At 54.1% G+C, this 9,520-nt stretch overlaps 1 protein-coding gene across 1 annotated transcript in view; it reads right to left on the bottom strand.

The window, feature by feature from the left end:
• LOC104621045 (proton-coupled amino acid transporter 1-like) overlaps positions 1–9,520 on the bottom strand; it is a gene marked incomplete at its 3' end in the record, with an annotated part of 15,441 nt that overhangs the window by 2,377 nt on the left and 3,544 nt on the right. The window contains exons 6-8 of the mRNA XM_010287431.1: positions 7,754–7,972; positions 5,811–5,977; positions 564–733 (exon numbers count right to left, since the gene is read on the bottom strand). Coding sequence (XP_010285733.1) covers positions 564–733; positions 5,811–5,977; positions 7,754–7,972 — 556 coding nt within the window. The remainder of the gene's footprint in view (positions 1–563; positions 734–5,810; positions 5,978–7,753; positions 7,973–9,520) is intronic.

Here is a 9,520-nt window from a genome sequence, read left to right as displayed (position 1 = left end):
CAGGAGACGCCTGGGAGCTCAGCCAAGCGTCTCAGCTGTGCTGACAACAGCAAGGATTTAGTCTTCAGGAATCAAAGCCTGCCAAAATCAGGTACTTCTGCATCTGATTTGCTCCACACCTTTCCCAAAGGTCCACCAGGCTCAAGCCCAGCAGCCTGCTCCACCAGACACCATCAAGGGAAAGGTACCACATGGGGCTGGCACAGCCAGACCTGCCCTGTGGCCACAAGCATGCCAGGACTTTGGTTACAGGTCATGTACCAGTCAGTTGTCTCCTGCTGTGCTACATGCTGCAGTGAGTATGTGTGTACAAGGACACCGGCTCCCTCGCGGCCAGCGACCCCTTTGCAGCCATGCCCTCCTGTCACACAGGCAGGAGGAGCCTGGTTGCACGCTGTCTACGGAAAACAGGACTCCAGGAGATTCCCCACTGTGACAGCTTTAGTAGCAGGGCCAGAGGCAGCAAGGTGAGCAGCCAAGAGGCTCTCAGCACCACCAGCCCACGGCTGGAAGGAGGTGCAAGGTCCTCATAGAGGAGCTCGGACAAGCTGCTTTCTACTCACAGGTGACGCTGACCAGGGCCACCCTGAGGAGCAGGTTGACCAGCCAGCCCCAGCGCTCCGAAACCCGGGCAACAAGGGGAGGGATGATGATCTCGGCGGGCACGTAGAACTGCACGGCGTACGTGATGAAAATCCCAAAGGAGAAGAGCAGCTTGACAGCTTGGTACAGCCTGCAAACGAGAAGGAGGAGACCCAGTGAGGCACATTCTTGCTCCAGCCTCTACGGCAACAAACGGCAGAAAGCAAACACTGCCAAGAAGAATTCTGCATCCAAACAGTCTCCCCTCCTGAACTCCCTCCTGGAAAATTAGGGGTGATGCATTCAATCCACTGAGACGTTTCTTGTGCAAGAGATAGCAAGGAGACAGCGCAACCTCCAAGCTGGGGCAACCCACACCTGATCAAAGGCTTTAGCCTTGGCTTTGCGTAAGGCCAGCAGCCTCTCAAGTGCCACTTCCCCTTGGGAAACCTTGTGGGCACAGATATTGAGAGCAATTTGAAAAAAGAAAATGCTGTACTGCTCCTAATTCATTCAAGGGCACAGGGGAAGCTGAGGTGTCCTTAGCCAAGGGACCAAGAGCCTGACTTGATCCTCAACAAATTAAGGCACCTACCTATATTTCTAGATGCCCGTGTGTGCAGAACTGCCCTTCTGGCTCCTCCTGCCTTCTTATACCCCTTTACGTTCTTTGGGCCCAAGCCAGTGTCCCTCTGCATATTGGCTCTCAGAACCCAGCTGTTACAACAGCCATCTCAAACCAGAGAAGTCTAAGTATTCACAAGCAAGACAACTTTGAACACTAGTGGCAGAGTCTGGTGGAGTCAAATATTTCCCACAATAGCAGAGGATGGAGGTGAGGATCACCTAAGAGAATGGGATGTTATGCCAGTCCATGGGGCCAGATCAGATGTATTCGAGGTTGTGGCCAACAACAGCCTGAAGCCACTTTATCATCTTTAAAAGAGCAGAGTGATCAGGAAGAGGTCCAACTGTCTGCGAAGAAGAACCATATCCACCTTCAAGAAGGATGAGGGAAACTACAGGCTTATCAGTCTCTCCTCGATCCACAGAAAAGTATGGGCTAAGTCCTCCTGGCATCTATCTCCAGGTGTACATTGGACAGGATGAACAGACAGCGGGGATTTGCCAAAGGGCAATCACAGAAATATCTTCATAGGTCACTCTCAGCAGCCCAGAGCACGCTCTCAGCAAGTTCCCAACAAGACCAAATTAGAGGGAATGGCTGACACACCTTGGAGCAGGACCTAATGAACATGGTGGCACGAGCAAAGGTCAAATGCAAACACAAAATCCCGTACATGGGAAGGACTGGGGCCCGGCTTTCCACCTGGCCAGGAGAACAGGACCCAGAAGTCTTGGTGGACAGCCCCTGAACTGAACATGAGCCAGCAGTAGGACCTTGCAGTGATTAAGGTCAAGCACATACCGGGCTGTGTTAGCAAAAGACTAGCCAGAAGGTTAAGGGTAGGGATTACTCCCCTGTTTGGGGCTTGTGAAGCTGCATCTTGAGTATTGCGTCCAGTCTTGAGACTCCAAGAGCTCAGTGGAGTGGAGGCTACTGGGGGAGTTGGGGCTGGAGCACATGGCATACGAGGAGAGGCTGTGAGACCTGGGCTCATTCAGCATGAAGAGAAGGTTAAGGGGGATGTTATTACTGTCTTCAGTTACCAAGCAGGAAGGCAAAAGAACCAGGGGCAATGGGACAGAGCTGCATCCCAAAAGGATACTTAAGCACCAGAACAAGGGCCTGGAGGGGTGAGGAACCTCCCTCCTTACTGATACTCAAAATTTAAGTTGGCCCTCCTTTGAGCAGGTGGGTGGACCCGATGACCTCATGATGCCCTCTCCAACTTAAATTATCCTAGGCAAACTAAAGACAAAGCTATCAGAGTCCAGAGTACGCCCACTCAGGCACACGTGACTTGAGTGCACAGTAGCCTTGAGCCACCTACCCCATAGCCTGCATATCTTATCATCGTATTTTCAGTAAAGTGATGCTGTAAAGCCATAAAGTGCTCCAAGGCAATCCATGATTAAGAAATGTTATTTAAAAAGGTACAGAATAAGGTTGGGTGCCAATCCTGTACAGGTCAGGAATCAGGACAACAGGCTCAAAGGGCATTTTAACTATTAAGAAGAGGAAAAGCTAAAGTGCTAACCTTAACCCACAGAAAACATGGGTCCCTGCAGGGCCCTGGAGCGGCACTGCTCTGCCAACCACAGCAACCACTTGCTTAACCCAGTGAGCCAGGCCAGGCCATCCCAACAAGCTGCAAGAAATGGCATACCCTCCTTTGACCGTAAGCTCTGTCATTACCTACCTCCAACTGGCCATACGCAACCAAACATCTTCCCTCTCACTACAGCATTTCTTCACTCTTCAGATGGTGGGGTGAAGCAACCCTTCCGAGGATGCGAGGAGGGATTTCTGCATAGCAGTGAGGTATTTCGGAGGCTGTGGTTAGACCTGGGCACTGGGAACCGACACACTCCTCATTTGAGGAAGCTGCGGTTATAGAGAAATGAGGCTGGAAAAGTCCTTAGTCATCCTGTAACTCAACGATTCCCAACACGTTCATTGAATCTGTTCTAGAGACCTCCGGACGATGGCTACAGCCAAGGAAGGATGCAGCATCTCCACCACAATCCTCACCTTCTCTCCCGTGCTGCAGGTAAACCCCACGACTCCTCACCCACAGCCCTTATGACCAGTTCCTGCAGCCCAACACCTTTTACTGCTGGGGAAGAGGCAAAGCAGGATGGGCAAAACACCCATTTCAAGAGCAAGTCTTCACCCATCACCTACAGTTTAATGCAGGGGAATACAGCGGTCAAGGCTTTAGCCCAAGTATCCCAGCCCTTACCTTAGATAACCCATTTCCAAGTCCAATATTTACAGTCTCCATCGAATGTGCTGCCAAGAAGAAACATGTACAAACATCGCAGAGCTCTGTGTGCTGAGTCACGACTGCAGCACGCCTTCCCCAGAGGCAGCCTGTGCAAGAGTCCTGCCGCACACCCAGGCCTCCCCAGGCGCTGCTTCCAAAGGGTTATTCTCTTCTCCCTCTCTGAAAAACCCTACAGTTTTTTTTCACACTAGTAATTTGACAGAAAGCGTTGATACTCCTAGAAACATGCGTTTGAAATCGGATCTTTCTGTAGCCTAGCAAGTCACAGAAATCTCGTTATCTTCTTCTAACAGAATGCCATCCTTCAGGGCAAACAAAGCTGAGACTTCCCGCAGAAGCCCCCAGGCAGCATTACAGGTCAGCCGACGTTGGTACAGGCTGTAGCGTGACCTGGTGCCCTGCAGAGCCCAAGACCTGGATCTGACCTGCTTTGCACCTTCAGGAGCAGCAGCAGCACCTTATCCCCTCCACACCTCACTTTATCTCCCTGAGTGGGTGGGATTCACACCCCCTGTGCTTCACACTGAGGGATTCAGACCTCACTACAACACAGGCACTTTTTTCCACCAGCCCCATGCCTCCTCGCTGAGAGCAAGTACCTAGCAGGACTCCCAGCCCCTGCAGGGGACAAGATAAGGCTCTCAGCAGGAGCAGGACCTTCTACCACACCGACACCAACATCCAGCAGCTCAGTCACTACGCAGATCCAGCATGGAAGAAAGTCCATGCACTCAAACTGAAATCACACAGCAATAATTACAGCAAAAACGGGCTCTATTTTTTTTCTAAATCTTTGCTTTCTCCAGAGCCCCAGCAACGCAGCTCTACAAGGTCAGCATGTGGAAGCCCACCAGTGACTCAGATTTTGAGTCCTGCCCAAATCCATTTCAACAGTGGGGAACGGGCAGCAAGTCACACTGCACAGTGTCGGGCAGCTGCTAAGAGCAGGAAGGATGGGCTGGGGAGGGGGACAGGCACCCCCAGCTCCAATTCTCACTTTGGTCTCTTACAGGATTTCAAGCTAGCAGAGACATCAAAGAGAAACCGTTGAACTCCAGAACGCTCCTAGGCAAACCCAAAGAAACTGTGTTGTCACGGGATGGCTTTCCAAGAAGCCTTGTGGCATCAAAGCCAGCCCTCAGCCCCAGCTCCGCACCAAGGCGCAGCAGATGCCACCGTGCCATTGGTACCTCTGCGGTGCGTAGAGCAGAGCTTCTCTCCAGCTCCTCCTCACCTGTCAGCACCATGTCCTGCCACACAGACACCCCAAAGCAGCATGTCATAAGAAACAAGACAGATGGGTTTTTTCAGGACTTTCGCAAATAATCCCAAGTGGAGCAAGCTGGAAAAAGCATTTGTTGTCAACATTTGCATGCTCTACACTTCTTGTCCTAAAGGCAAGAGAAACTGGTTGCCTTTCTCCTCCGGGATGAATACAGAGCCATGACACTGAGCAACCACTCACCCCCAGGACAGACCAGCAGGCAGCCCGGCCAGCTGCCGCAGCAGCCACCAGCCCCGGCAAGAGGAGAAATAACCCCTCCGGGGAAGCAGGCACAGGGTCAGCCCACGTGTATTTCCGCAGGGCTCCAGCCAGTGACTGGAGAATCTCAAGAGGCCTCGCCAGATCCCAGAGGAGGACAGACAGGTTTGGGGAGCTGCAGAGCTCAGCCCCCACGGGAAGGCAGGGGTATCCTCACGGCATCAGCGCTTGCAGGCAAAGTGCTGGCTCGGGATGAGCCACATCCAGGCAAAACAGGGAGCCCAGGAGTGGGAGTTTGAGCTCCGGGGCTGCAAACAAGGGAACACAGCCCACATGTGGAAACATCACATCTCACCCCCTCTGGGAGCTCCCAGCTTTGCATTAGTTTTCTGTGTGCTTCGTTTGGGGAAGAGAAGCAGTTTTGTGCTGTTCAACGACCTTCCAATACTGCCACACAGGGGTTGTGTTCAACATCTCCTGGCCACAAGCCACAGGTACTGCCAGCCAGAGCTGTGCTTAGTCCCCAGAAAGGAGTCACAAGACTCCAAGAAAGAGGCAGGAGCAGCACCCACCCAGGCAGGTACCCCTGGGGACCCTGAGGAAGCAGCCCTGAGCTGCAGAGCCAAGACGAAGAGCCGATACCACAGCAACAAGCCTTTCTCCACCCCGTACATCAGGCAACCCTTGACAAGCTCCTTTGGACTGTTTGGTCTACAGCACAGTTGATCCTTCCCCAAGCTCACCCAGATCATTTCTCCTAGGAGCAACGTCCCCCACTGCTCCCTCTCTTGCCTCCCTGGCCAGGACCCTCTCCCTCGCCCCCCGGGACTCACCAGCAGTTGGGCAGGTTGAGCGTTATGCTGGCCTGAATGTCTGCCCCAAAACGCAGGTACCCCAGGACGCTCAGGCTGATGTACAAGACGGTGACAATCGTCATCCCCACGTAGAGGATGACTGGGAACTGCCGGGGGTTTTTCATCTTGTTTTCCAGAGGCAGCACCTAGGAGAGGGGGAGGAGGAAGTGGATGAAAGACCAGCAGGTTGCCCCCGTTCCTCTATACCCCCCGTCCCTGGCAGCAGGAAGGGCAGCCCCATGGCCAAGCAGTTCCCATGCCAGGGGGATGGTCACACAAGGAGCCTGGGGACCCCAGCCAAAAAAGCCACCACACTGGAGATCCAATTTCTGTGCCCCATTTTAAGACGTTTGGGCATGGCAAGTCCCCGGCAGGGTCACTCACGTCCTTGCCTCAGTGAAGAGACCTGCTCCCTACCCTTGGCAGGGGCTGTGCCCATCACAGCCTGGCATCTGGGGGCGATGCTGTCCACCCCATACGTGGGTTGCATTACACTCTGCATCCCAAAGAAGCATGGCCATGCCCACTGGGATTGGCCCATCATGACACATTATCTTATCTTCCCCAGCAGACCCTGGAAAGACCAAGACACTTTCTCCTCTCCCATCAGGTTTGTCTGGACAGATTACAACCAGGCAGGACAATAAACAAAAGGAAGGACAGAGACGAGTCCCTCACCTCTATACCACTAACGCTGGCTTTCAAATATAGGACTTCAGCAAACATTTTATAGCCATCCTTGGGTGGTGGGGATTTCAAGGAGAGATACAGTGGCAGGGCTGGAGAGGAGCAGGACCAGAAAAGCTTTTGTTTGCTTCCCCACCTCCACGTCATGCGAGGAAGACAGCGTCTGTGCCTCAGTGCCAGCAAGGGCCCTCTGCCCCGGGCAGAGCATTCAGTAAACACTCCTCCTGTAATGGTTTGGCCCTCTCCAGCCCTGTGTTTACACAGCCAGCTTATATTAAGAGATGAAAACATTTTTTTCCTCCTTTGAAGGGAGCTCCTGGAAACAACCCAGAACATCTTAGCGAGCCATTAAGCTCTCCACCCACCCAGCTTCTTTCACAGACACAGTTGGTCTATTTACAGCATCCCATAGGAGACACACATGAAAATCCAGCCCCCCAGCAGGCTGGGGCCACACGGCTGCCAAGGGGAGATCTCAGTGCCTCCCCAGCAGGGTGGGAAGGAACGGATCACTTTTTTTTTTTTTTTTGTGTCATGCTTTTTGGCCTCCCACTTAGGCAGCTTCAGGATCCAGCCTGGTAACAAGAGTCAGGACGATCCCTCGCCTGCAGGTCAGCCAGCAGAGCCCAACCTACTGCCAGATACAACCACCTTCAAAGCAGCAACCAGCCTCCTGAGGTCTGGAGCATGTGCTCCTCCAGACTCAGATGGAAGGAACAGGGTTTGACCCAGGAGACAGCCTGGAGGCTAAAGCTAACAGCATCATCCAGAATTTGGGCTACCGTCAGAGAAGCTCATCTGCAAATACAGCTGCAACGCAGAGCAGGTGCTGCGGCAAGCCCGAGCACGGGCTGAGCCTCCCGTGCAGGCAGCCCCACCGCCACACGCCAACTTACCACCCCGATGCCTTCAAAAGAAAAGATCGCAGTGCCAAAAAACAGAGGGTAGGTCTTCCAGGCTGCTGCTAGAGGCAGGTCACTGGGATCAGGAATGTCCTGGAAAAAAAGTCCACGCAGAGTTCAGATGCAAGGAGGATAGAGAGGACCTGGCCCACTCCCACTGCTTCCTGTCACTGCCCCACAGCGCAGGGAAAGCCCTGCGGAGCAGAGGGTAACCACCATGCCCATGGGAGAAAGCAGCACCCTAAGCGCACAAAAATCCCACCACCAAGCTCCCCCCACCCACCAAAGCAGGGGACATCACGGAAGCGACGGAGGGCAGCTGTACACACGCACCCTGACGATGTACTGGTAGATCACGACAAGGCTGCCGAGCATGGCCACGTTGGCCAGCATGGAGAAGACAGACAGGACCTTGAGATTCTGGATGAACGTGAGCAGCACCACAAAAGGCAGCAGGGAAACCATGTATAGCCGAGAGTCCATGGTGGGGGTCATCGTTACCGTCCTGTTCGCGTTGCAGTCATTGGTGGTCCCGTTTGCTGCAGATATGACCTGAGGAAGCACAGGAAGGCTTGATGAGCCCCATCGCATGGGTCTGACAGCCGTGGATGTCGGCAGCCCATCCCAGGTGGGTCAGAATACTACGCCATCAGCTCACTTTCAAACACAGCTAGTGGATTAAAATCAAAGCGACACAGGTTTTCAGGTAGTTTCGAAGCAAATCCCTGTTATCTTGCTGGGAGCAGAGGTGGAAGAGCTACATCATCTGAGCCGAGACAACAAAGCCTGCCCGGGCCCAGGCTCACTGAGCATGCAAAGCCAGCAGCTGAGCGCACCGAGGGCAGAGGTTGGTTTGTGCTGCCCGTGTGGACAGTGGAGAAGAGCGGAAAGAGGCATTAAGTGCTTTTTCCTTAAAGGTCCTTTTCCTCTTGCTACACCACGTTGCACTCAATGTCGCACACCCCTTCAGTCACGCAGTGCCCTGTTCCCATGCAAGGACATGAGGAACCTAGTACTGGCCCCCAACTTCACTTTCTTCACGGGAGATCACCCCTCCCTTGGGGTCTTTCATCCCAAAGGCACTCCAGGCCACGTGCTCACCCCTAGAGACAGTTCTGCTCCAGGAACCAGGTGGCTGAGCCATCCCTCCAAGAGCACGGGCATGCCGTGGATCACCGGCACAGCCACGTCCAAGCTGGTTTGGGTACCAGGTGCCGTGCGGCCACTGTGGTGTAGGGCTGCCTGCAAACTAATTGAACCTGCTCCAGAGGAAGTCCTGTCCCAGAGGAGAGGCTAAAGAGCTTCTGTGCAAATCGGCATCCTCCATGGGACGCACAGAGCCATGCACCTCTGGGACAGTGTTGCTCCAAGCCCTGGCTCTCCATGGCTTGCTCCAAAGCCATTTTCCAAACAAAAACTCTGCACTTCACAGCAGCGCCTCACCCAAGGTACCACCTGCACCAACCCTCCCCCATCTAACACATTATTCTCCACCACAAAAAGAAGTAACACTCCCCTCTCCCCACCCAAAAAATTCCAAAACTGAAGCCAAGAGGTTTCCCAGCTAACCTAAAGTGGGTTGGATTTGCAGGATTTTGCAAATTTCCCTCGTAGCTTGAGCCAGCCTTCAGCCCCTGCTGCGAGGGGCCGAGCAGAGAGAAGCCCACCTTGAAACGGCTGCAAGGGGACGTTCGCAGGGAGCAGGGGGCCAGCACTCCAGCCCCATGCCCGCACGCTGCTCGCTCTTGCTTTCAGGGCTCCTGGCGTCAGATCACCGGCGTTCACCCACTTACTCCTCCCATGGGGCAGCACAAAGGGAATCTTCTCAGGAGCAGAGGCAGAGCCCATCCATCCTCCACCACCCACGGGCAGAACCCACTCGCTCCCCTGGGAACCACCTCTGAAGCCGACGGGCATCAGGGAAGGGCTGACGAAGGGCATGGCCGCGGTGGTAGCGACCAGACGACCAGACCGCTGCTGCAAGGGCAGAGCAGGAGTGCACGAGGGAACGACGCCGAACAAGGCACTGAGCTGGGGGAGGCTGGGAACACGGACTCGTTATTCCCAGTTTCTCACAGCGTGGGAGCCAGCCAAGCGGTT

The sequence above is a fragment of the Phaethon lepturus genome, unplaced genomic scaffold, assembly GCF_000687285.1.
Source record: "Phaethon lepturus isolate BGI_N335 unplaced genomic scaffold, ASM68728v1 scaffold33615, whole genome shotgun sequence".
NCBI classification, from domain to species: Eukaryota; Metazoa; Chordata; class Aves; order Phaethontiformes; family Phaethontidae; genus Phaethon; species Phaethon lepturus.
Note: the sequence above shows the minus strand (reverse complement) of the source record. Positions and strands in the feature narration are given on the sequence as shown.